Below are 27,566 nucleotides of genomic sequence, written 5' to 3'. Positions count from 1 at the left end.
TGCCGGAGAGAGACAGAAGGGGAAGGAATTATAGGAGAATGGAACAGACCCCAAGAGATGGGACACAACCCCCGATTAATACCTGGTACACTGCTGGGTGGACAGGGGCATAAGGTATCGGAAAAGCCGCCCAAATTTTTACGCTCCACTCAGGAATCGAACCCGGGCTCTCTCGGTTGTGCGGCGAGTGTGCTAACCACTGCACCACGAAGCCCTCTGTGCTGCAAGACCAGAGCGCTCAGAGCATAAAACAATGTGAATGGGCTGCATTGTACACTCACAGAGGTGGCACCCTCCTGAACACTTACGCTTGTGCTGTAGTGTGCGATCTCGGTGTTTTGAGCAGTACATTCATTTTGGTTTGAACTTTTCGGTTTGTAAGGAAAATAATATAAGGAATCAAGCTGCTAAACCGTGCTATGACTGTTTGTTAGTGTTGGTACTTATTACTTCTTTTGTTTTTATAAAGCAGAGGAGTCACTTCAAGGGCACAAAAAGAGGAAACACATGTGAAAAAAAAGCCTGCTACTCGCTGTCCTGAAAAAAAAAAAAAAAAAAGGGAGGAGAGGTGTCCTGATACCCTCCTCTTGAAAGAGTTCAAGTCGTAGGCAGGAGGAAATACAGATGAAGGAAGATTGTTCCAGAGTTTACCAGCGTGAGGGATGAAAGAGTGAAGATGCTGGTTAACTCTTGCATAAGGGGTTTGGACAGTATAGGGCTGAGAGAGTGAAGATGCTGGTTAACTCCTGCATAAGGGGTTTGGACAGTATAGGGATGAAAGAGTGAAGATGCTGGTTAACTCTTGCATAAGGGGTTTGGACAGTATAGGGATGAGAGTGTGAAGATGCTGGTTAACTCTTGCATAAGGGGTTTGGACAGTAAAGGGCTGAGAGAGTGAAGATGCTGGTTAACTCTTGCATAAGGGGTTTGGACAGTATAGGGCTGAAAGAGTGAAGATGCTGGTTAACTCTTGCATAAGGGGTTTGGACAGTATAGGGCTGAGAGAGTGAAGATGCTGGTTAACTCCTGCATAAGGGGTTTGGACAGTATAGGGATGAAAGAGTGAAGATGCTGGTTAACTCTTGCATAAGGGGTTTGGACAGTATAGGGATGAGAGTGTGAAGATGCTGGTTAACTCTTGCATAAGGGGTTTGGACAGTAAAGGGCTGAGAGAGTGAAGATGCTGGTTAACTCTTGCATAAGGGGTTTGGACAGTATAGGGCTGAAAGAGTGAAGATGCTGGTTAACTCTTGCATAAGGGGTTTGGACAGTATAGGGATGAGAGTGTGAAGATGCTGGTTAACTCTTGCATAAGGGGTTTGGACAGCAAAGGGCTGAGAGAGTGAAGATGCTGGTTAACTCTTGCATAAGGGGTTTGGACAGTATAGGGGTGAAAGAGTGAAGATGCTGGTTAACTCTTGCATAAGGGGTTTGGACAGTAAAGGGATGAAAGAGTGAAGATGCTGGTTAACTCTTGCATAAGGGGTTTGGACAGAAAAGGGCTGAAAGAGTGAAGATGCTGGTTAACTCTTGCAAAAGGGGTTTGGACAGTATAGGGATGAGAGTGTGAAGATGCTGGTTAACTCTTGCATAAGGGGTTTGGACAGTAAAGGGCTGAGAGAGTGAAGATGCTGGTTAACTCTTGCATAAGGGGTTTGGACAGTATAGGGGTGAAAGAGTGAAGATGCTGGTTAACTCTTGCATAAGGGGTTTGGACAGTAAAGGGATGAAAGAGTGAAGATGCTGGTTAACTCTTGCATAAGGGGTTTGGACAGTATAGGGCTGAAAGAGTGAAGATGCTGGTTAACTCTTGCATAAGGGGTTTGGACAGTAAAGGGCTGAAAGAGTGAAGATGCTGGTTAACTCTTGCATAAGGGGTTTGGACAGTATAGGGATGAAAGAGTGAAGATGCTGGTTAACTCTTGCATAAGGGGTTTGGACAGTATAGGGATGAGCATGAGTAGAAAGTCGTGTGCAGCGGGGCCGCGGGAGGGGGGGAGGCATGCAGTTAGCAAGTTCAGAAGAGCAGTCAGTGTGAAAATATCGATAGAAGATGGAAAGTGAAGCAACATGGTGGCAGAATTTAAGAGGTAGAAGACTATCAGTAAGAGGAGGAGAGCTGATGAGAGGAAAAGTCTTAGACTCCACTCTGTCCTAGAGAGCTGTGTGAGTGGAGCCCCCCACACGTGAGATGCATACTCCATACGAGGGCAGACAAGGCCCTTATAAATGGAAAGCATCTGTGCGGGGGAGAAGAACTGGCGGAGACGATACAGAACGCCCAACCTCGAGGAAGCTGATTTAGTAAGAGAGGAGGTGTGAAGTTTCCAGTTGAGATTTTGAGCTAAGGATAGACCAAGGATGTTTAGTGTTGAAGAAGGTGACAGCTGAGTGTTGTTGAAGAATAGAGAGTCTTTAGTCACTCCTTTAGAAAAACACACACACACACACACACACACACACACTTACTTGGCCAGACTTGAAGGCAGGGGGAGGAGGTCTGTCAAAGTTCCCTGGTAGAGTCACTCCCATGCTTCTTCTTGCCTCCTGGAACACTTGCCGATGGGTGGTGGGTCCAGCGGCTGTAATGAAGTGTTGTGTATCTTATAACAGCATGAAGAACTTTAGTAAGGGGGATATTAATAATATTGTGATGGTTAGAGAAATAGGCAGGACATGTAGTAATGGGTTTAAACTGGATATATTCAGATTCAACAAGGACACAGGGAAGAATTGCTTTACTAACAGAGTGGTGGATGAGTGGAACAGGCCTGGCAGTCATGTGGTGAGTGAGTGCCAATACTAACAGACTGGTGGGTGAGTGGAACAGGCCTGGCAGTCATGTGGTGAATGAGTGCCAATACTAACAGACTGGTGGGTGAGTGTAACAGGCCTGGCAGTCATGTGGTGAGTGAGTGCCAATACTAACTGAGTGGTGGGTCAGTGGAACAGGCCCGGCAGTCATGTGGTGAGTGAGTGCCAATACTAACTGAGTGGTGGGTCAGTGGAACAGGCCCGGCAGTCATGTGGTGAGTGAGTGCCAATACTAACTGAGTGGTGGGTCAGTGGAACAGGCCCGGCAGTCATGTGGTGAGTGAGTGCCAATACTAACAGAGTGGTGGGTCAGTGGAACAGGCCCGGCAGTCATGTGGTGAGTGAGTGCCAATACTAACAGATTAGCTGTCTGACTATAAAGCAAGATACTGTAATAATAACAGGATATAGTCACTCTGAAACACACCCACACATTAAAATAAAACACACACACACCTTGTCTCAGTGAGTGGGGCAGCAAGACATTGGATCATTCCCTGGTCCTCTCTCCCCCTTCTCTCTCGTGGCCTTCACTTGCATCATCCTGAAAACACACAGTGACATTGAAAGACCATGCACTAAAGTTTCAGTTAGGGCAATAACCGCAAAGATTTCTTCCCTCGCTGGCTCTGATAAAAAGGCCCCTTGGTCTGCTTCATTGATTCAGGGGACAGACCTTTGGAGATTGCCTAACAGTTCTTTGTGGTAGGATTTGGTGTGTTTTGTAATGATGGGTTGTTATTGTAGGTCGTTAGTTTCTCAGACTGAATAGATAGGGGTGAAAGAAAAAAGGCCCTGTTTTGCTACACACTGAAATCTGTGAGGACGAAACTATTTTGTTCTGGTAGATTTCGGATATTTGTGATGCTATATACGAAAAGATCTTGATATTTTAGGGCGAGCCAAAACATGACAATGTGACTATGAAAATGTCAAGGTTATTGAGATGACACACACACACACACACACACCAGTAACCTTCAGGAAAGTAATCCAAGCTCACTCATTCATTACCACATTATCAACAACTGCATCCCTTGAGCTGTCTCCTTTGTTGTAAAAAAAAAAAAAAAAATAAATAAATAAATCATTATTATTATTATTATTATTATTATTTTTTTTTGGCTAACATCATATATTGTTGATGGGCCTAAAACCTCATCAACAGTAAATGGAAATGTCTTCTTTATAAATAATGATGATTCCAGAAAAAAAATAGTGTTACGAATGTGCTGTATGTGTATGCTTGTATGTGTAATGTGATAAAATTGTAGCATGATGCAATGTTAGCTCAGCATGGTGCAACTCTACTTGTTGGGACAAGAGAGACAGAGGGGAGTGCTGAGTCAGCTGTTGTGAGCGAGAGGCACTGAGGGGTGGTGAAGACAACGCGTGTTTGGGCTTGGAGAGGAAGTCGAGGAAGGCGAGCCCGGACGGTTTTCTCGGCTCGTGTTGGGGCTGTGGCAAGAAGGGGAACATGCGCAGTCGTTGTCCGAGGGAGTGAAGGACGCGTTCCCTTGACCGACTGAGTTCTGATGCCTTTCAGCCTTGCTGCAAGGACTGTGGCAAGTCTGGCCACCGTTCAAGCGCCCGCCCCAAGCCAAAGGAGGTAGTGCAGGCGGGAAACCCGGACAGGTTGGAGAAGGGGGCCCAATCCCAGCCGTCAGTCCCCGGGCCCCGACTTGCGTAAGCTGCCTCCGGACAACCAGTGCGATGCAGGTGGAGGGCTCAGTGGACGGAAAGCCATGCCGCCTGACAGTGGACACCGGGGCTGAGAAGACCTTGGTGCGGCCTGATATGCTGGCCGCCACGTGACTCCCAGACGCGCTACAGAGGCTGTGCGGCGTCACGGGGCACTGTGTGCAGCTCAAGGGCCCAGTGGAGGTTCGTATCGGCATAGGCAGCGCTGTGGAGCAGCTGCCGGTGTACGTTGCCGATCTGGACGAGCCGTGTTTGCTAGGCCTCGACTGTCTGATGCAGAGCAAGGCTTGTGTTGACCTCGGACGGAAGCTGGTGAGGGTATGCGGTCAAGACGTGCCTTTGCTTCCGGAGGTTGGTTGTGCAGAGGTAGTCGCGGCTGAGCGTCTGCACCTTGCCCCTAGGACGGAGGCCAGGGTCCGGTGTCGTCTGTCCAGAGCGATGCGTGGAGCGGAAGGCATGGTGGAGCCCACGGAAAACCTGCGGCTGGCTGACGGCGTGGCAGTCGGACGGAGTCTCGTTGGGGCAGGGGAGGAGTTAGTTACGGTGCTGGTGGCTAATTCCTCCGACGAGGCTCGGAAAGTACCCACTGGTGCCAAGCTGGGCACCTGTGAAGAGGTGGAACAACAAGGAGGCGTCGGGGAGCACGGAGTCGGCCGCTGTAAGGCCGCTGCCCGACTTCCTGGAGGATTCGGCGCACCGGAGCGCCGCTCACCTGACGGAGGCGCAGACGAAGGTGCGCCACACCCTGGCTCGGTGCGCGGACGCGTTCAGTGGGGGTGGATTGGACCTGCTGGGCTGGACGGGGTTGGTGACGCACAACATCAACGCGGGGAATAGTGCGCCCACCAGGAGCCTGCCCCGACGTCTTGTGCCGGCCAGGCGGGAGGAACTACAGCGCGCCGTCAACGAGCTGGCGGCGCAGGGGGTGATGGAGCGGACAGACAGTCCGTGGCCCTCAGCAGTTGTCCTGGATATGAAGAAGGACGGCAAGCAGCGCTTCTGTGAGGACTGCCGGGCTCTGAGGGACGAGACTGGCGAGGACCGCCGACGCGCCGACGAGGGCCTTGGAGTTTGGGGCATTGACAACGATCAGCGGCCTAGCGGCGGCCGCCCCGCCCTGCTATGACTTCCGGGGCCAGATGGCAAAGGTGAAGATGAAGGCAGCGTCAATGAAGGCGAGCCCGGAGGGTCTCCATGGCTCGTACGGGGGCTGTGGCAAGAGGGGGCATAGGTGCAGTCGGTGCCTGGGGGAGCGAAGGACGCGTTCCCTTGACCGGCCGAGCCCCGATGCCCACCAGCCTCGCTGCAAGGACTGTGGCCAGTCTGGCCACTGCTCGAGCGCCTGCCCCAGGCCCAGGGGCGCGGCGCAGGCGGGAAGCGCGGACGGGCTGGGGAAGGGAGTCGACTTCCAGCCGTCTCCCGCCCTCGGGCCCCACCTTGAGTAAGCTGCCGCCGTCCGACCAGCGTGTTGCCAGTGGGAGGCTTAGCAGTTGTAGCCACGACGCGTGACTGGACACCGGGGGCTGAGGAGTGCTCGGCGCGGCCTGACCCGGGGTAGTGTGTGCTGCTGGAGGGGCCAGTGGAGGCTCGTATCGGCGTAGGCAGCGCTGTGGAGCACCGGCCGATGGACGTCGCCGATTGAGACGAGCCGTGCTTGCTGGGGCTCGACTACCTGACGCAGGCCCGTAAGGCTTGTGGTGGCCTCAGACGGGAGCTGGAGAGGGTGACCGGAGTGGTGCCCTTTGCTTCCAGGAGGTTTTCGTGCATGGCTGTGTGGGGAGGTAGTCACGGCTGAGCGAGGGCACCTTGCCCCGAGGGTGGAGGCCAGGAGCTGGTGTCGACTGTCCCGAGCGTCATGTGGAGCGGATGGCGTGGAAGAGCCCACTGAGGACTGGCGGCTGGTCAATGGCATGGCTGGCAGGCGGAGCCCCATGGGGGCGCGAGAAGAGACTGTGGAGGACGTGGTGGAGGACAGACTGATTTATGTGTATTGCATGGATTTTTCTGTGTTCAATGTTCGGCCGGGAGCTTAGGCTACCGGTGGATTTGGCCACGGGGCGGCCCCCCGACGTGAGCTTGCCCACCGTCACCTCTGGCTTCGCAGCGGCACTGCAGGAAAGCCTGGCTGAGGTGCACCGACGCGTGCAGGGCAAGCTCAAGGTGGCAGGCCAGGCCATGAAGGAGACATACGACCGGCGCAAGAGGGACGTGAGATACTCCGTGGGTGACAGAGTGTGGCTGCATAACCCCCGCCGTCAACGAGGGCTCTCGCTGAAGCAACAGAGCCCCTGGGAGGGGCCGTACACGGTGGTGGCAGCCCTCTCTGATGTTACCTACCGGATTTGACGGGGACAAAAGCGCCCGTCTGTTGTCCACGTGGACCGGCTGTGGCGTTACCACGGTCCAGGGCGCTACTCCTGGGGCCACGACGGGGAAGGAGAGGACGTAAGCCCCAGCAGAAGCGACGAGGACGTGTCGGAGGCCGACCAAGGGGCGAACGAGAACATGGGCGGTGCGAGCGAAGCGGCAGACGTCAGTGATGACTCTAAGCAAGGACGCAACGATGCCGTTCTGGGTGCCACCGCCTGCCTGCCGCCGCCCGCATCTCCCCAGCGGCGCCCTCGGCCGGGTTCATCTGTGTGCTCTGCTCGCGAGCTGTGCGCATCCGGTGTGCGTGTCTGCTGTGCCCCTGTACTGTGCCTGATTAACTAACTGTTCTGTGCCCTTGAAAGTTGCTGTACTGTGTGAGGAACCCGTCATTAAACTAGAAATTAGTGTTGAACGTGTATCCTTTATGCCCTGCCTCGTTCCTTCTTCCCCTCGGTGTTCTGTGTCGGCCGCTGTGAGTGACTGCCCAGCAAACAATGACCGGCGGCCCGCCGTCGGCTTAAGAGAGGCCGGGGGTGGCTGAATGCGGGCAGCCATGCCCCCGTTGTGCCTGCGATTGCCCGCTCTGGACTTTAACTTTCAGCAAGGTGAAACGGCGATCGAATTTTCGATTTGACGTATTTCAACTTACATGAATTACGATAATCACTGCCTTAAATGAATTTCGTTGAACAAACATTTTAAACAAACTGAATTTCATCAGCATGGAAGAAATATATAAAAGAAAATATATTTAAATGATATTTTCTAACAAAGGTATTATGTAATTCTATTTGTAAATGATATCAAGTTTTCCTAAGATATATGTATTCATGTGGAATGCAAAGATATTATAAATATACCAGTTAGAAAATCGAACATCAAATTTGCAATGTCAGATATTCATGGAGGGCGCCGTCCACTGATGCCGCTTCAGCGTTTTCCACGGGCTAATACTGAAATTATTTCTTGTTTGTGACGGCTATCAAGGAGAAAAATTACTTTTTTGTGATTGTAACAATGTCTGTGTGCCATCAATTTACACTTATATGCCTCAAAACTCCTTAAACAATGATAATGTACACGATCTGCGGTTGAAAATGCTGTTAACTGGCAACCGCGCCATCAGACCGTTGCCATATTATCGTAGTCAGAGCATCGTATTTACTGGTTTCTGACCCATAACAATTGTCAAGAAACACCAATAAATAAGCATTTTATCGATAATTTTATATGAACCCTGTTTTGGGGGTGAAGAAGACAGTTTTTAGGTCGTAAATCGACAAACATAAGAGGATGAGTACAACAATCTCGTAACGGAGCGGGCCCGGGCCCGGGGCTGGTCATCTTCAAAACAACGGCCTGGCGGGCTGCCTGGCAGGACCGCCGCTTTCCAAGAAAACTCTCTCATCTCAACAAAAGGCAAGTAATTATGATTCTGTTGTAAGTCAAGCTTAGCATTTGTTCATTCTAGTGACAGAGAAGTTCAAAGTAGATGCCAAGACATGGCCGAAGAATCTTACAGGACAAAAAGGAGGCGACTGAAATTGCATATGTCAGCACATGTAGATTTCCTTCAAAATTCCTCAGTAAACCAAGTTGTTGACTTGTATGACACTAACCAACAGTTATCTGAATCGTGTGCTCACAGTTCAGAAAGCGAAGTGTTGAGTAATTATCATTATGAAGCTGCAGGAACCTCTAATGTAGGTTTTAAGAAAGCCCAAGATCACTGTCTGGACAGAGATTGTTATTCCTCTCCGCTTTCTGATAGCTCAGAAAGCAGCGAGATTAATGATATGAAACTGATATTCATGACAGTGTTGCAAAAATGATAATTATCCTTGCATGGGAAGGAAGGATTTTGAGGGGTGACTAGATATATATGGAGCCGAATAAGCAGTTTTTCTTGAGTTTCTGAAAAGAGTGGGATACCATCTTTGGAGCACAGCATTTAACTTGTGGAATACTTTGTCAAAAAAAAATATATATATAAAAAAAATAATGATTTTTATAGTAAAAATCTGATTTAATCATTGCCAACCCTGAGAGCTAACATAAAATTTTTTGAAGAGTAGGAGGCCGAGGGGATGCCCACAGAGTTCATATGAGGCTTGAGCAGCAGACCAAGAGGTGAATTACACACACACACACACACACACAAGGACAGATGGGTGGATGGATAGATAGACAGACCGACAGACAAGCATGCCAAGTCCTTTTAACCCCTTCCCAGCGGAGGATCTATATATAGACGTTTCGAAATGGGGACTTTTTGTCGGCGCGTCTATACATAGACGATTCCTTACTACTAACAAAATTAACGAAATAAATCGTTATCAGGCATTTCAAACACCCCTACACTTACCGACATTGCCTCTCAAGGACAGTCACCGCTTGTGCTTTGTCGGTGGCCGATGTGCAACGAACGTCAGCTAACACTGGGAATTTTTTGCATTTTTCTCTAGTTTCTTTTATTATTATAGTCTATCATGTCAAGGAGAAAGAGACCTCTTAAGCCAGAAGAAATGACTTCTTTGGCAGCTGAGGATATAGTTGTTGATTTTTTGAATGATTTTGATGATCCTGACTTATGTACTGTCAATGATTACACTCTAAACCTTCATATAAATATATCAATATACATATAACCAATCTAACTTAAATAACATCTATATATAGATTCAAACGTTTGTTCAGTTTTGCGGCAGAGTCTATATAAAGACGTCAATCTGGAATGCCCACTTGCGGGGAATCTATATATACACGTATGGATGAAAATCGACGGATGAAAATCGACAGGGTCTATACATAGACGATTTTTTTTTGGACAGTACATACATCTGCCCTGCCACCGGGAAGGGGTTAATAATAACAATAATAATAATAATAATAATAATAATAATAATAATAATAATAATAATAATAATAATTAGACATAGATACATAAAGGATCCAATTATTTTGAGAGAGAGAGAGAGAGAGAGAGAGAGAGAGAGAGAGAGAAACATATGCTACTCGAACGATCGCATAAAGTGTCGTCGGCGAAATACAAATCTGTTGTGTAACTATAGAATCGTCAGTTTAAAAAAAAAAAAAAAAAAAAGAGAGAGAGAGAGAGAGAGAGAGAGAGAGACTCACAATCGCTGTCGCTGCGTCTGGAGGACTCGGAGGCGTACAGGCCCGGAAACTCCTTCTCCACATCAGGGCTTTCAAAATCCATCTCTGCTGCAGTGGTGGTGGTGGTGGTGTTATGGCATGGGTGGATATGGTAGAAGAAGCTCACTGATAGTAGTTGTAGTAGTAGTAGTAGTAGTAGTAGTCCAGCATGTGTTAGCGGCAGTAACCTGGGGGTAAAACAACGTATAAATAAACATATATATAATTTATGTATTACTATATAAGGAAAGGCATATAGATAAATGTATAAATATAAACTGTGGTGTCATAGGGATGGGGAGGCGGTGGCTGAATCGACAGAGTAACACCACCGCGTTCAGGAGGACGCGAGTTCAATCCCCGCCCGGTACCACCAAGCTGGGATTTTTCAGCCGCCGCCGAGTGGCTTAAAACTACCCACATGCTGTCCAGAAGACCACCTATCAACCCGGACTCTAGATTCTAGGATTAAAGATGAGCCCCGGGAGGGCAGCTTGAGCCAATGCAAGATGGCGCCACTATAAACACTCGCCTGCGCCAGAACGGGCTGGGCCGACCATCAGGACCCACCGGGAAGAAGCCTTGGGCCGACCATCAGGCCCCACCGGGAAAAAGCCTACCGGCGCTATAGGCCGCGACTAAAAAAAAAAAAAAAAAAAAAAAAAAAAAAGTAGTAGTAACCTAACCTTACCTATCATGAATGAGTGAATAGATAATATATATAGATAATAGGTTAGGTTAGGTCATCAGCCAAAGAAACCTCTTCACAAGCACACAGACTTATGTACGAGATCACAAACACACTGACCCACACATGTACCTAACCTACACAGCGCAAACAGCCAACGTACTGAGTAACACACACGTCCATAAACACCAAACATATCACACTAACACTGACGCATACAAGCACTCATACTTTCCACGCACCATGCACCACTGGAACAGCCTCCCTCTACAGACTGCGGTACAATAGACTCATTCAGAAAAGCAATACACACTCACTTGTCACAACACACCAACACTAACAATTACACTTCCTTCACTTCCCTCCCCTGCACACTCGGCTCCCCGGTCCCCCGAACAGCCAACACAAATATGCGTTTCATGCAACTGACAGCTGCCCGCCGCATTATCCAGAATCAGTCCACAAAGCTAACTGGCAATCATGTGTGTTTGAGTGTGTGTTGGGTGTGATTCTGGAGCAAGTCAGTGTGTGTTGGGTGTGATTCTGGGGCAATTCAGTGAGTGTTGGGTGTGATTCTGGAGTAATTCAGTGTGTGTTGTGTGTGATTCTGGGGCAATTCAGTGTGTTGTGTGTGATTCTGAGGCAATTGAGTGTGTTGGGTATGATTCTGGAGCAATTGAGTGTGTTGGGTGTGATTCTGGAGGAATTCAATGTGTTGGGTGTGATTCTGGTGCAATTCGGTGTGTTGGGTGTGATTCTGTAGTAATTTGGTTTGTGTTGATGTGATTTCCTAGCATGGGTATATTAGTGACCCTGGATGCAGTTTGACCCTTCCTCTGCACCTTGAACCTGGAAAACACTCGTGAAAGCCTGATTGACCTCCTTTTTAAGCTTTGGGAATAGGTTATGTGCGGCACCCCAGAGCCAAAACAGACACTTCAGGCACTCAGTCATTAATGAAGACTAATGAAACGTGTAATAATTCCTGCGATGGTCAATTAGTAGCTTCAAAATAAGGTCAAACACGAGGTCAACACTCACAGTCCAGCGGCGCCCTCAGACCGGGCATGGCGCCGCAGCTTACAGGTGTGGCACTGCCCTGGCACTGCGAGGGGCAGCACTGTGGGGAGCCTGACCACCTCAAGCCCTGCGGGAGGCCATGGAGGGAGCCTTGGGCGGGCTGGCGGTCGGCCATGGAGGGAGCCTTGGGGCGGGCTGGCGGTCGGGGCTTGGGCTCGGGCGTGGTCTTGGGTGCCGGTGGCAGGAAAGTAACGGAACTTTCAGCTGATTCTTCCTATACTTCTTAAACTAGTAGTATTAACAGAGGTCAGAAAACATTAACCGTCCCATCACAAGGCGTTCCATACTCTTGTCTTCCCCTCCAGCTTGGCTTCCCTTATTTCGTTTTCTATGACACTTTCAAGGTCGCTGGGTATCCGGGGCTTTAAACCTGGGGACATGGTGGCTAGAAATGACGCGACGAGGCCTTTTAAACATTTAAACATGGCGCAGGGGGCGGGGTAGGAGGGGGAGGAGGAGGTGGAGGAAACTTTAGAGGGGACGATGACGGGGAGGAGGAGAAGGAAGAGGAGGATACGTGTGTGTGTGTGTGTGTGTGTGTGTGTGTGTGTGTGTGTGTGTGTGTGTGTGTGTGTGTGTGTGTGTGTTTGAGTGTGTGTGTGTGTGTGTTTGAGTGTGTGTGTGTGTGTGTGTGTGTTTTGGTGAGCGGAGACGAGCAGTAAGGGAGAGAGAGAATGCTTTAGACCGATGCACAATGTCTTCAATAAGTACGTAACAGAGAGAGAGAGAGAGAGAGAGAGAGAGAGAGAGAGAGAGAGAGAGAGAGAGAGAACAATAACTTTATTTCCATTGTTACAATGGTTATTCTTTTCCATGAGACTTACGCTTACGAGAACATTAAAATGAAGTTAATACACAAAAGAAAATACCTATATCAAAATTGAGTTAGACAACATTCGTGAGTTATAAGGTAAAAAGTATTAAACATACAAAGCTAAAACGTTATCATGATAAAAGGTTAAAGTAAAGTGTTAAGATCAGAGTATGATGTAGTCAGACAATATAACACAAAATGTTTAAATATGGTGAGGCAATCGGAGTAAAAAAAAATAGTAAGTGGGCTACAATTATATGACTGTCCAGGGAGGGGGATTCCAACCCTGGCCGGCAGATTCATAGGTAGGCATGCTAACCACTACACCACGGAGCCATAAGAATTAGCCACACTATACCAGGACAAATAATTCTTAGTGTGTGTGTGCCCTGGTAAGATTCAAATGTGCAGCCCTGGTAGTGAGTAAGTGTATGGGGATTGGTGAGTAAGTTTTGGGGGCAAGGTGAGTAAGTTCATGGGCTCAGGTGAGTAAGTTTATGGGCATTGGTGAGTAAGTTTTGGGGGAAAGGTGAGTAAGTTTATGGGCACAAGTGAGTTTATGGGCATTGGTGAGTAAGTTTTGGGGGCAAGGTGAGTAAGTTCATGGGCTCAGGTGAGTAAGTTTATGGGCATTGGTGAGTAAGTTTTGTGGAAAGGTGAGTAAGTTTATGGGCACAAGTGAGTTTATGGGCATTGGTGAGTAAGTTTTGGGGGCAAGGTGAGTAAGTTCATGGGCTCAGGTGAGTAAGTTTATGGGCATTGGTGAGTAAGTTTTGGGGGAAAGGTGAGTAAGTTTATGGGCACAAGTGAGTTTATGGGCATTGGTGAGTAAGTTTTGGGGGCAAGGTGAGTAAGTTCATGGGCTCAGGTGAGTAAGTTTATGGGCATTGAGAGTAAGTTTATGGGCACAAGTGAGTAAGTTATGGACATAGGTAAGTTTTGGGGGCAAGGTGAGTAACTTTATTTGCACAAGTGAGCAAGTTATGGGGAGAGAGAGAGAGAGAGAGAGAGAGAGAGAGAGAGAGAGAGAGAGAGAGAGAGAGAGAGAGAGAGAGAGAGAGAGAGAGAGAGAGAGAGAGAGAGAGATCTATACAGCAAGGTCTAACAATAGGTACATCCAGCCCGCCTGAAAGGAAGGATGAACATAACCTAACCTTACTCACCTACATACCTATGACAAAATTAATTCTTACTCAAATGTTTTTGGGGAAAATTCATAAGTGGGCAACAATTAAATGACTGTCCAGGAAGGGGGATTCCAACCCTGGCCAGCAGATTCATAGGTAGGCATGCTAACCACTACACCACGGAGCCATAAGAATTAGCCACACTGTACCAGGACAAATAATTCTTAGTGTGTGTGTGCCCTGGTAAGATTCAAATGTGCAGCCCTGGTAGTGAGTAAGTGTATGGGGATTGGTGAGTAAGTTTTGGGGTAAGGTGAGTAAATTCATGGGCTCAGGTGAGTAAGTTTATGGGCATTGGTGAGTAAGTTTTGGGGGAAAGGTGAGTAAGTTTATGGGCACAAGTGAGTTTATGGGCATTGATGAGTAAGTTTTTGGGGCAAGGTGAGTAAGTTCATGGGCTCAGGTGAGTAAGTTTATGGGGATTGGTGAGTAAGTTTTGGGGGCAAGGTGAGTAAGTTTATGGGCATTGGTGAGTAAGTTTTGGGGGCAGGTGAGTAAGTTCATGGGCTCAGGTGAGTAAGTTTATGGGCATTGGTGAGTAAGTTTTGGGGGCAAGGTGAATAAGTTTATGGGCATTGGTGAGTAAGTTTTGGGGGCAGGTGAGTAAGTTCATGGGCTCAGGTGAGTAAGTTTATGGGTATTGGTGAGTAAGTTTATGGGCACAAGTGAGTAAGTTATGGACATAGGTGAGTAAGTTTTGGGGGCAAGGTGAGTAAGTTTGTTTGCACAAATGAGTAAGTTATGGGAGAGAGAGAGAGAGAGAGAGAGAGAGAGAGAGAGAGAGAGAGAGAGAGAGAGAGAGAGAGAGAGAGAGAGAGAGAGAGAGAGAGAGAGAGAGAGAGAGAGAGAGAGAGAGAGAGAGAGATCTATACAGCAAGGTCTAACAATAGGTACATCCTGCCCGCCTGAAAGGAAGGATGAACATAACCTAACCTTACTCACCTACATACCTATGACAAGATTAATTCTTACTCAAATGTTTTTGGGGAAAATTCATAAGTGGGCAACAATTAAATGACTGTCCAGGAAGGGGGATTCCAACCCTGGCCAGCAGATTCATAGGTAGGCATGCTAACCACTACACCACGGAGCCATAAGAATTAGCCACACTATACCAGGACAAATAATTCTTAGTGTGTGTGTGCCCTGATAAGATTCAAATGTGCAGCCCTGGTAGTGAGTAAGTGTATGGGGATTGGTGAGTAAGTTTATGGGCACAAGTAAGTTATGGGCATTGGTGAGTAAGTTTTGGAGGCAGGTGAGTAAGTTTATGGGCATTGGTGAGTAAGTTTTTGGGGAAAGGTGAGTAAGTTTATGGCGCAAGTAAGTTTATGGGCATTGGTGAGTAAGTTTTGGAGGCAGGTGAGTAAGTTTATGGGCATTGGTGAGTAAGTTTTTGGGGAAAGGTGAGTAAGTATATGGGCATTGGTGAGTAAGTTCATGGGCCCAAGTGAGTAAGTATATGGGCATTGGTGAGTAAGTTCATGGGCCCAAGTGAGTAAGTATATGGGCATTGGTGAGTAAGTTCATGGGCCCAAGTGAGTAAGTATATGGGCATTGGTGAGTAAGTTCATGGGCACAAGTGAGTAAGTTATGGGAGAGAGAGAGAGAGAGAGAGAGAGAGAGAGAGAGAGAGAGAGAGAGAGAGAGAGAGAGAGAGAGAGAGAGAGAGAGAGAGAGAGAGAGAGAGAGAGAGAGAGAGAGAGAGAGAGAGAGAGAGAGAGAGAGAGAGAGAGAGAGAGAGAGAGAGAGAATCAGAAACTTTATTTCCATTTATACAATGGTTATTCTTTACTGGCTTAAAACTATTGAACACGGTATATGGAGTGCGATAAAATTTACAGATAATCCCTAAAATATAACTAGTATATAATTGGTGCTAAAGATAAAGTGTGGACTAATATCTAGGACATCATGCAGAACATTATATGATAAAATGTAATAAGAGTATTCAGTCTGATTAGTTTCCTGAGCTATCTTGCGAGAGGTGTTTCTTCAGATTGACCTTAAAGGTATGCAGACTGTGACAATTCTTTGCCTTTGTGGGGAGGTTATTCCATAGTTTTGGCCCTCTGACTGTGATAGATCGGGACCCAATGTCACTGTGTGTTTTGGGTACATTGAGGAGATTTTGTTGTCTTGTGTTTATGTCAACTATTTGTCCTACTTGTGGAAAAGAGAATAGCCATTCAGGAAAATGCTTCTTCAGTGCTTTGAATACTATGATGCACTGTTCAAAAATGCACTTCTGTGTAATATTTGGCCACTGTAGTTCTTTTAAGAGTGGGCTGACATGGTCAAACTTTCTGTAGCTTCTGAACTCTATTCAGCTGTGTGATATTTGTGGTGCCCCAAACAGTTATCCCATAGTTAAGGTGACTTAACGCAGGTGTCTAAACCACTATTAGCCTGGCTTCTCTGCTGAGCATGTCTTGAAAACGACTGATGTACATAAGCATGCCAGATACCTTTTTACTGATTTCTGTCACGTGCATATCAAACAACATGTTACTGTCGAAATGTAGCCCCAAGTTTTTGACATTTTGACAAGGTTTTACTAAGGCACCCCCTACTTTGATAGTGGTGTTATCCGGTATTCGTGACATCAGAGCTCTTGTGCCTAGAAATATACGTTGAGTTTTTTTGGAGTTCAGCAAGAGACCGTTCCTGTTACAATAGTTTTTAATTTTTTCTAATGTCTGTTCTGTTCTAAGAATTAGTTCAGGTAGATTTTCAGTATTACCAGTATGAATGAATTGTGTGTCGTCAGCATATTGAATAATAAAACGTTCTTTAATTTCTTGTGACGGGTCATTTACGAAGACGTTAAATAGCAAAGGGCCGAGAATAGATCCTTGCGGGACTCCAAAAGGCACTTCTAGTGTAGAGGACAAATTTCCCCTGATTCGCACAGACTGAGTCCTGTTACACAAATAATCTTTAAACCAAAATATATCTATTCCTAATTTGTTACATTTTCTAAGTAGAATGTTTTGGCTGACACTGTCAAAAGCTTTAGATAGGTCGCAAAGAGTTAAAAAACATAATTCTCTTTTGTCCATGGTGTCATAAATCTTTTTGGAAACTTGTAAGAGTGCCATCTCAGTAGATAGGTTTGGTCTGAAGCCTTGTTGAGTACTGCTAAAGAGGCAATGCCGTTCCATAAATTGGGCCAATTGAGTTGCGACTATCTTTTCTAATATTTTCGATACAACTGGGAGCAAGGAAATTGGCCTGTAGTTACCTACTTCTTCTGGATTTCCTTTCTTAAATATTGGTGTGACAATAGCATGTTTCCAGGCATTAGGAAAGATACCTGTTGTAATAGATGTATTTATGATGCATGTGATATATGGTAGAATTGCTGGCAGAGTGTTTTTGATGAATCTCAGGGAAATATCGTCAGATCCATATGAGTTGGATTCCTTGAGGTGCTTTATAGTGAGGATGATTGTGTCAGTATCGGTGGGCTGGGGTGGAAAGGTGTTACGACTGTTATTGTTTTCAGGGTTTTCAGGGGGTGAGTTTTCGTGATTGTTTCTTACACTGTTCTGAGATTCCTCGAAAGCTTTTTTTCCAACATTAGCAAAGAAATTATTGAAGTCTTCGACATTGCATTCCTGATATACTTTATTAGCTTGTTTCTTTGTATTAGGAACTATTTCTCTCAAGATTTTCCACACAGCTGTTGTGTTACCTCTGGACGTGTTAAGTCTATCTTTATAATAGTCCTTCCTGGCAGTACCCATCATGGCTTTGACTTTTTTCTTTAGGACTTTATATTCTTGTTGTAGGCTTATGTCATATCTATCGTGTTTTAGAGCTTTCTGTCTGGTGTTCCTTTCTTGCATGACGTGGTGAAGTTCTTCAGTTAACCATGGAGGTCCTCTTAACTCTTTGGTCACCATCGGGGCACAAAGGTCAAGACATGAGCAGAAAATGTTAGTAAATAAACTTGTCTGTACGTTAACATCATCAGTATTAAAGATTTGGCTCAAGTTGATCGTCTCTTTGTAAAGTGCATTACAAAATACGATTGGGGAGTAGTTTCCCAGACTTCGTTTTGTTACAACAGTTGGTTGGCAGCACTGAGGCTTGCGTACATTTGTAGTGACAGAAATTAGGTCATGGTCTGCAATGGAGCATGGATGAACATCAGAGGTTATAACTGTATCTGGCCTGTTAGTGACAATAACATCAAGGAGCGATGCAGTGTTAGCCGTAACTCTCGTGGGATTTTGAATAAGCTGAGAAAATTTGGCATTAGTAATGATATTCCTGAGTTTACTTGAGGTACATAAATAATCATCATTGAGGTCGCCGAGCAAAAAGAACGTTTTCTTTCGAAGACGTACTAATCTAAGAATATCCTGAATATAATCAAATGATTCTTGTGTTGCTTTAGGGTGGCGGTATAGACATCCTACGATGATAGATGGCATTTTCCGGTGTTGTGTGGTGACCCAGACATCCTCAATACCTGGTGGCCTGCTAACAGGGTGTGTGGGGAGAAGAGTAACACTCAGGTAATCCTTAACATAAATACAAACTCCACCACCCCGTCCAGTGTCACACCGGTAAACTTTATATTGTGGAAGATAAATAAGTTGGTCTGGAGTACGATGAAGGAGCCACGTCTCACTGACACAAAGGACGTCTATATGTCTATCTTTCACTAATAATTCAACCTCCACTTTGTTTCCTAGAAGGCTCTGTGCATTAATGTGTTCTATTGTCAGATAATCGTTTTCATTGTGGCCTTTCACTGTATTACTACTGCCGTTTTCTTCTTTGCCGGACTCCTACTGGTTATGGTAATCGCACAGACGGCTCTTATGACCAAGCTTACGACACACACCACATCGTAACCTATGGTCAAACCTGCACTGAGCCTGTCGGTGGTTAAATTCACCACAGGTGGAGAGAGAGATGAGGAGAGAGGTGGAAGAGAAGAGAGAGACGAGGAGAGAGGTGGAGAGAGAGATGAGGAGAGAGGTGGAAGAGAAGAGAGAGATGAGAAGAGAGCATGGAAGTAAAGAGGGATTTGAGAAATACAATAACAGTACCAACCCTCACATATGAAATGTGGGCCTGGAATGAAAGTCAGAGGTCTAGAGTGCAGGCAGTGGAAATGAGTTATTTGAGGAGTGCTTGTGGTGTGAGTAGAATGGATGGAGAGAGTAATGAAAGTGTGTTTTGGAATGTAGCACAGGGGTGAAGGGCAGAAGTGAAGCGACAGACTTTAAAGTGGTTTGGCTACATGGAGCAAATGGAGGAGAGTAGGATGACCAGAAGGGTGTATGTGAGTGAGATAGAGGGAGGGAATGTTGGACCTCCAGTGAAATGGAGGGATAGGGTGCAAGAGTACGTTAGGGAGAGGGGGGAAAGATCCTTGAACAGGCAAGGAGGGAGTGTCTGGATAGAGAAGGTTGGAAGCTCTTCTGCCGTGGCCATCCCCTGGTGGGAGCTCCTAGGAGCAAGCATCCATGACATGAATGAATGAGAAATACATGCGTGAAGGAAAGACAGATGGGAAAGGACAGATAGATAGATAAACTGATAAATAGATAAATACAGAAATACATGTTTGAAGGGGGGAAAAGGCTGATAGATAATATAATACATGCTTGAATATATACATGTGGGAAAGAAAGAGAAGGGGAGAGGCAGATAGATAGATAAACTGATAAATACATGTGTGAGAGGGAGGATAGGTCAATAGATAAATGATAGATTAATAGATAGACAGATGAAGACAGTGCATATGTTAATAGATAAAATAAATAAATAAATATGGAGAGAGATCAATGAATTTATATTCTAAGCAAGAACTACCATTACTACTACTACTACTACTACTACTACTGCACTCACCCTTAGGCCTAGTGTCGTCAAGGCTCCGAGTCGAGGGGCGGGGGCAGCTCTCCCCTCCCCTGCGGCACCCCCGAGGCCCCCTGTGCCACCCCCGCTGTCCCCTGTGGCACTATTTGTATGACAGTATCTTGGGGTCCTCTTTCATTGGTGGAAATTTTGGTGGTGAAGTTGGTGAATTTTTCCTCCTCCTCCTCCTCCTCCTCCTTTTTCCTTCTTCTCTCCTCTCTCCATCTATTTGTTCCTGTGTTTCTCTCTCCTCCTCCTCCTCCTCCTCCTCCTCTTTCTTCTCCTCCTCTTCTTCCTTTTCCTCCAGTTTGATCACTTGACTAGCTTTGTTTTCCTCCTCCTCTTCCTTCTTTTCTTCTTCCTCCTTCTCCTCCTCGGTTTTGGGCTCGTCACTTGGCACTCTGACATCACCCTGGAGTGCCGAATCACCCTCCGTCTGAGGTGCCACACTAACACTGGCACTCACGGCACTGCACTCGTCAACAGTGGCACAGTGTCGGAAACACAATCAGTCTCACTAGTCGGCACTTCCTCCGTGCTAATAACTGTCACATTATGGGTGGTGGTGGTGGTGGTGGTGGGTTGAGTGGGGTGCCGCTGTAGACTCCCAAAGCTGCTCCTCCTTGCTCCGAGACACCTGCCCGGCGGTTACCTGAGAATAAATAAATAAATAAATAAATCTGTCTCTCTCCCCATATATATATTGTTGTGCTGGAAGCTTCCCCCGGCGACCATAGGCCTCTAGAAGGCTCCCGGAGAAACGAGCAAGGGGGCGCGGCCAGGCGCCAGGCGGGAAGTGTTGCCAACTCGCATATATTTTTGCTACATGTTCTTGTGTGATCTAAAATATACTGTAACATTCTAGACTGTACTGTTCTGGATATATTAGGAGAAGAGGGCGAGAGAGTCCCAGTCATAGTAAGCTAGTGTTCAGTGAAGAGTCAGATTGAAGTGTACTACTAAGGAAGAATATTAAACTACAGAAACTGTGCAAAGTGTTTACATTCCTCCCTCCCAAGGAGTCTCCTGACGGCGACACGGAACCCAAGTAACACGTCCGGCATAACACTGGTGTCAGGAGTGTAGGCATTTGTTTTTCGCCATGGAGACTCGTTCCCAAGCTGCCCAGAGGGACGACATGTTGACTGAACTTTTGGAAGCCTTGAGACTACAGGGGGAGAAACAAGAAAGAGCACACCAACAACAAGAAAGAGCACAGCAACAACAAGAAAGAGCACAGCAACAACAAGAAAGAGCACTCCAGGAACTCAAAGAACAACAAGAAAAAGCACACCAAGAACTCAAAGAACAACAAGAAAGAACACTCCAAGAACTCAAAGAACAACAAGAAAGAGCACAGCAACAACAAGAAGGAACACTTCAAGAACTCAAAGAACAACAAGAAAGAGCACAGCAACAACAAGAAGGAACACTCCAAGAACTCAAAGAACAGCTAGAAGATCGCTTCACAGGATTACAGCTACAGCTAAAAGCAGTACAAGATGGCAGTGAATCAGTGCGAAGAGAAATGACTGATGTGACCACGAACTTGGGACAACGCCTGATAGAAGTGGAGAAAGAACACACAAATCTTCAACAAGAGATGGAGGTGGTACGGGAGACGACACACAAAGAAATATTAGAAGTGCAGGGAAAGGTGAACCGTACAGAACAGGCAGTTTGTGATGTAAGTGACAGAGTGAAGGCCCTCGAAGACTGCTTGGCTGGAAACGGACAGCCAGTGCCTGCAAGGGCTAGTTGTACCCAAGATGCTTCTCCTACGCAAGTCCGGGGTAGTTTGAGCCCTGCTTCGCCTGAGTTTATCTCCGCAAGAAGTTTCGCCAGCCCCATGAGTCTGCTGGGTTCGCCTGTTAGAAAGAAGCCTCAGGAGTTTGATGGCAAGGTCTCCTGGGAGGCTTACCGCGCTCAGTTTGAGCTGTTGGCAGCCCGGAACGGATGGGATGATCAAGAGTGCGCGGTACAGCTGGCCACTAGCCTGAAAGGGGCAGCGCTGGAGGTCCTTGCTCAGCTCGATAATGCAACAAAGGGCAGCTACAGCGGGCTGGCACAGGCGCTGGAGCAACGATATGGGACCAAACACCAGAACGAGCTCTTCAGGGTTAGGTTCAGAACCCGCAACAGGAGGCGCGGCGAGTCTCTTCAGGAACTCACTCAGGACCTTGAGAGCATGGCGCACAAGGCATACCCAGGTGCCACCCCTGACCTGCTGACGGTTTTGCTGCGTGATCAATTCATCGATGCCCTGGACAGCCCTCAGCTGAAGATACAAGTGAACCAAGCTAAGCCAACATCAATGCAGGAAGCTCTGGCACGTGCCATGGAGTTTGAGTCCTTTGTTAGGTCTAGCTTGTCAAGCTTCAGGGACGACTCGACTTCTGGCTTTAGGGCACGAAAGGGCGCTGTCAGCGACACAGACAGGTTCCAAGGAACGTGCTGGTACTGCGAGAAGGTTGGGCACAAGGAGAACGAATGCTATAAGTGGAAGAAGGAATATGAAGGTGGCGCTAAGAAGAAGCCCAGGGAAGGACCCAAGTGCTGGACCTGTGGAGAAAAGGGGCACTGGAAGAATGAGTGTCGGAAAAATGTGCCCCCAACGAGGGACCACCACTCGGGAAACTAAGAAGGACTGGTTCACGGGGGCAACGACCAGTCTGTCCTGTACATGCCCCGAAGATATCAATGTGCAGGAGAACCACCATGACGAGCTGCCAAGTGGAGGGCAAGGTTGACGGAGTGTTGTGGCCTGTGGTCGTCGACACAGGCTCGGAACGCACATTTGTGCGGCCTGACGTGGTGAGTCATCGTCAGCTTCCTAAGACGTCGCATCGACTGTGCGGAGTCACTGGACACTATGCAGAGCTCAGAGGCCCAGTGGACGTGAAGTTTGAGCTCGGAGGAAAGGAAGAGTCCCTCTCTGTGTACGTTGCTGACATGGACGACCCCTGCATCCTAGGTATGGATTATCTTGTCTCCCACAGGTGCGAGCTGGACTTCCGGGCTAAGCAACTGACTGTAGGAGGAAGGAGGGTGCCACTGACGACTGTGCACAAGGAGGGCCTGCCAGTGACAGTCAAGCGCACCACCATTATTCCTCCGAGGTTGGAGATGCTGTTACCCTGTCAAATTACGGGTGCCCCCCCGGCTAGTCTGTGTGTGGTAGAGAGTGGAAGTTGATGCCCGGTAGAAAACGGGGTGATTGTAGCCAGTACTTTGGCAGACCCTACTGCAGCGGAAGTGCCTGTCGTCGTGGCCAATGTCTCCTTCAGCCCAAAGAAAATTAAACAAGGGACCATGGTGGGGTTGTGCCAAGAGATCGACCAGAAACCAAGAACCTGTGTCTGCAGGAGAACCCTGACGAAGCCCCAGGAGGAGCTGCCCGACTACCTGCGCGACCTGTTTGACAGGAGCTCCAAGTGTCTAGAGGAGCCCCAAGTGGAACAGCTCAGGGAGCTTCTCGTGAGGAATGCAGATGTGTTTTCCACAGGAGACCTGGACTTGGGGTGTACGGACCTGGTAGAGCACCACATCGACACAGGTAGCCACCGCCCAGTGAAGCAAGCTCCTCGAAGGATGGCACCAGCCCGTCGCAAGGAGATGGATGAGGTGATGGATGATCTCCGGCAACAGGGGTTAATCGAGTGGTCCAGCAGCCCGTGGGCGTCTGCTGTAGTGCTCGTCAGGAAAAAGGACGGTTCCCTCAGGTGCTGCGTGGACTACCGAGCCCTCAACGATCTCACCATCAAGGATTCATACCCACTCCCACGGATCGACGACACGCTCGACGCTTTGGTGGGCTCCAAGTGGTTTTCAACACTGGATATGAAGTCTGGGTATCACCAAGTCAAAATGGTGGAGCAGGACAAAGAGAAAACAGCCTTCTCCTACGGTCAAGGCCTGTGGCAGTTTAAGGTCATGCCCTTTGGCCTGTGCAACGCGCCAGCCACGTTCGAGCGGCTGATGGAGAGGGTGCTGGAGGGACTTCACTGGAAGACGGCACTCATCTACCTCGACGACGTGATTGTCTTTGGCCAGACCTTCGAGCAGGAGATGGAAAGACTATCAGAGGTTTTCGCCCGGTTTAGAGCTGCACACCTTAAGCTCAGCCCGAAGAAATGCTGCCTATTCCAAAGGGAGGTCCAATACTTGGGACACATCGTGAGCGAGGCTGGAGTACGCACTGATCCCGAGAAGGTGGCTGCGGTAAGGGACTGGCCGACACCCACCAACGTGAAGGAGCTGCGGAGCTTCCTCGGGTTGTGCTCATACTACCGCAGGTTTGTAAAAGGCTTCCACGATTGCTGCACCACTGCACCTCCTGACGAAGAAGGGGCGCAAGTTTGAGTGGACAGCGGAAACTCAGGTTGCCTTTGAGAAGCTCAAGGAGGCCCTTATCAGCTCGTCCGTACTCACCTACCCAGATCCCTCTAAGCCTTTTATACTGGATTGTGATGCCAGTGATGAGGGGATTGGTGGAGTGCTGTCCCAGGCATGTGCCGACATGGAATGGGTTGTGGCCTACTTCAGCAAGAAGCTCACCCCAGCCGAGAAAAACTATTGCGTGACCCGGAAAGAACTCCTGGCAGTAGTCAAGAGCCTTGACTTTTTCCATGCTTACCTGTACGGTGCAACTTTCACCATCTGCACGGATCACGCTGCATTGTGGTGGTTGAAGTCACTGAAAAACCCTGAGGGCCAGCTTGCTCGCTGGATAGGTAAACTAGAGCAGCATCACTACACTATTGTGCACCGATCTGGGCTAACACACGGTAACGCGGACAGCTTGAGCCGGCGCCCCTGCCTACCTGAGTGTCAACATTGCCTCCAGAGGGAAAGCGTCCAGAATATGTGCCGCCGCACTACAGTGGAACAGACAGCGGAGGTGCCATGGGAAGACTTGGGAAAACTGCAGCGGGAGGACCGAGGTCTGAGACCAATTATGGAGTGGCTGAGTCAGTCGTCAACGCGACCTGGGTGGGAAGTAATCTCGAGAGAAAGCCCTACCACCAAGAATTACTGGACTCAGTGGGACACTCTTCGGATAGACGATGGGGTGTTGCAGCGACGCTGGGTCTCTCATGATGGTCTTGACCACTACTGGTCCACGGTGCTGCCTATGAAGTCCCGGGAAGGCGTCCTGAAAGAAATGCACGACAGCATCACCAGCGGACACCTTGGGGTAAAGAAGACACTGAGTCGCCTGCGCCAAAGGTTCTACTGGGTTGGCATGAGGAAGGACGTGGAAGAATGGTGTCACGCGTGTGAGGTGTGCTGTGCAAAGAAGGGCCCCAAGAAGCGTCACCGTGCCCCATTGCAACTATACCAGGTTGGAGCCCCATGGAACGGGTGGCAGTGGATATAGCAGTACCCTTGCCTCTGACGAAGAAAGGAATTATGTAAATATGCGTCACAATGGATTACTTCACCAATGTGACGGAAGCCTACGCCATCACTGACCAGGGAGCCACTACCATCTCCCAGGTTTTGGTGGAGGAGTTCTTCTGTCGCTTCGGTGTGCCTAACGAGCTCCATTCCGGGAAGGAATTTTGAGTCAACAGTCCTTGCTGAGTACTGCAAGCTCCTGGGTATCAAGAAGACCCGGACCACCCCTCTGCACCCACAGTCAGATGGAATGGTGGAGAGGTTTAATTGGACATTGGGCCAGGAGTTGGCCAAGCAGTGCAACAATGATCAGTCTTCATGGGATCAGAAGCTGCCTGCGCTTCTCATGGCCTACAGGTCTGCCGCACACGAGACTACGGGGTATTCACCGGCAAAGCTGATGTTTGGACGTGAGCTGCGATTGCCGGTGGACCTACTGACAGGAAGGCCTCCTGGGGAAAGCCTTCCAAGGGACGCCTCCAGTTTTGCCCGTCAACTAGAGGAACGACTGGAAGAGGTGCACCATCAAGTCCGAGGTGCCTTGAAGTTCTCCGGGGAGGCCATGAAGCGTGGTTACAATATGAGGGCAAGCCACGTTGACTTCAAGGAAGGAGACCGAGTCTGGCTTTACAACCCACAGAGGAAGAAAGGACAGTCTCCGAAGTTACAGAGCCCCTGGGAAGGCCCTTACACTGTGCTAGAACGCCTCTCCGACGTGACTTACCGAATCCGGAGAACGGAAAAGACCAAGCCGAAAGTTGTCCACGTCAACCGCCTATGGAGGTACCACGGTCCGGGAAACTACACCTGGAACAACTACAGACACCCAGCAGCCGACGAAAACGCAAGGGATGTCCAGGACCGAGAGGAGGTCGACGACGACATAAGCCTTCTGGACCTTTCAGCCGAGGGAGATAACCTCCCGGCTTCGGCAGATGTTCCAGGGACACCCCAAGAAGCGGACGACGACGAGGCGCACCAAGAGACAGACGTGCAGGAGGCACCGAGCAGAAGACAGAGACAACGCAGGCGTCCACAGCGATACGACGATTATTATGTTTTTGATTAATCCTCTTACGTTTGTATATAGTTAAGTGTGTGATCGGGACGATCACAATTAAGAGGGGGGGATAGTGTTGTGCTGGAAGCTTCCCCCGGCGACCATAGGCCTCTAGAAGGCTCCCGGAGAAACGAGCAAGGGGGCGCGGCCAGGCGCCAGGCGGGAAGTGTTGCCAACTCGCATATATTTTTGCTACATGTTCTTGTGTGATCTAAAATATACTGTAACATTCTAGACTGTACTGTTCTGGATATATTAGGAGAAGAGGGCGAGAGAGTCCCAGTCATAGTAAGCTAGTGTTCAGTGAAGAGTCAGATTGAAGTGTACTACTAAGGAAGAATATTAAACTACAGAAACTGTGCAAAGTGTTTACATTACTCCCTCCCAAGGAGTCTCCTGACGGCGACACGGAACCCAAGTAACACGTCCGGCATAACAATATATATATATATATATATATATATATATATATATATATATATATATATATATATATATATATATATATATATATATATATATATTGTGCGGCGACTATGCCTGATGAACGAGCCTCCCATAACCCACTTAGCCAGGGGGGTACCTCTTTGGCCGACTCGGTAAGGAGTGGCTCTCCCGTCACGCTGGTCACGGGTTCAATCCCAGGCAGCCGGGGAATACCCTCTCCTTGTTGTGATTAATTTCTCGTGTGTTTCGATACACGCAGAGGACGTGTGGGACCGAGAGAGTAATAGAAAAAAGAGAATAGAAAATCTCGTCATTAAATATATATATATATATATATATATATATATATATATATATATATACATAATTAAAATATTGAGAGAAATAAATATCAATTGACAGACAATAATATAAAAGAGCATTTGACTTACATTTAGCATAGATAAATATATACAAATTATCTATCTATCTATGGACACACACACACACACACACACACACACCTGAGTATGGAGGTGTGCCAATCGAGATTCCTGCTTCATCATTTCCACCTCAATCTCTGCAACACTTTGCAGCTGTTCCAAACTCCGCTCTCCACTGCTGCCGCTGCGGCTGCTACCTATGGGGGGCGGAAGGAAAGGTGTATAGGGGTGAGGCTGTTGTTGCAAGGGTGTGTTCTGTGAGGTTGCAAAAGTTTTGTCCAATAATCACTAGCCTTATCCAACTTTTCCTTAAAATGTTTCTTGCACAAACCACCTCCTCCTCCAGTCTATTCCATAGTTCAATGCTTCTGTGTGGGTGTGTGGGTGTGTCCCTTCCCCCAAGTCCCCGAAGGCTCACTTTTTGATGGCGACTCCCCCAAAGAGGTAGGCACGGTTGAGGAAGAAGACATTGAGCACCCGGTGAGAAATCTGCATGGTGGGCGACAGCACGATGCTCACATTCTGGTAGGTCATCTTGGTGTCACGC

The 27,566-nt window shown here is 47.9% G+C and overlaps 1 protein-coding gene across 1 annotated transcript in view; it reads right to left on the bottom strand.

The window, feature by feature from the left end:
* The window catches only part of LOC127001425 (CUB and sushi domain-containing protein 3-like), a 98,330-nt gene that overhangs the window by 25,113 nt on the left and 45,651 nt on the right, over window positions 1-27,566 (bottom strand). The window contains exons 9-15 of the mRNA XM_050865953.1: window positions 27,438-27,566; window positions 27,101-27,216; window positions 19,685-20,342; window positions 11,771-12,179; window positions 10,024-10,229; window positions 3,271-3,358; window positions 2,470-2,582 (exon numbers count right to left, since the gene is read on the bottom strand). The exon at window positions 27,438-27,566 is cut by the window's right edge and continues 2 nt beyond it. Coding sequence (XP_050721910.1) covers window positions 27,213-27,216; window positions 27,438-27,566 — 133 coding nt within the window. The 3' untranslated portion in view covers window positions 2,470-2,582; window positions 3,271-3,358; window positions 10,024-10,229; ... (1 more) ...; window positions 19,685-20,342; window positions 27,101-27,212. The remainder of the gene's footprint in view (window positions 1-2,469; window positions 2,583-3,270; window positions 3,359-10,023; window positions 10,230-11,770; window positions 12,180-19,684; window positions 20,343-27,100; window positions 27,217-27,437) is intronic.

The sequence above is a fragment of the Eriocheir sinensis genome, chromosome 21 (assembly GCF_024679095.1).
Source record: "Eriocheir sinensis breed Jianghai 21 chromosome 21, ASM2467909v1, whole genome shotgun sequence".
Classification (NCBI taxonomy): domain Eukaryota; kingdom Metazoa; phylum Arthropoda; class Malacostraca; order Decapoda; family Varunidae; genus Eriocheir; species Eriocheir sinensis.
The sequence above is the reverse complement of the archived record's forward strand: the minus strand, read 5'-3'. Positions and strand labels throughout refer to the sequence as shown.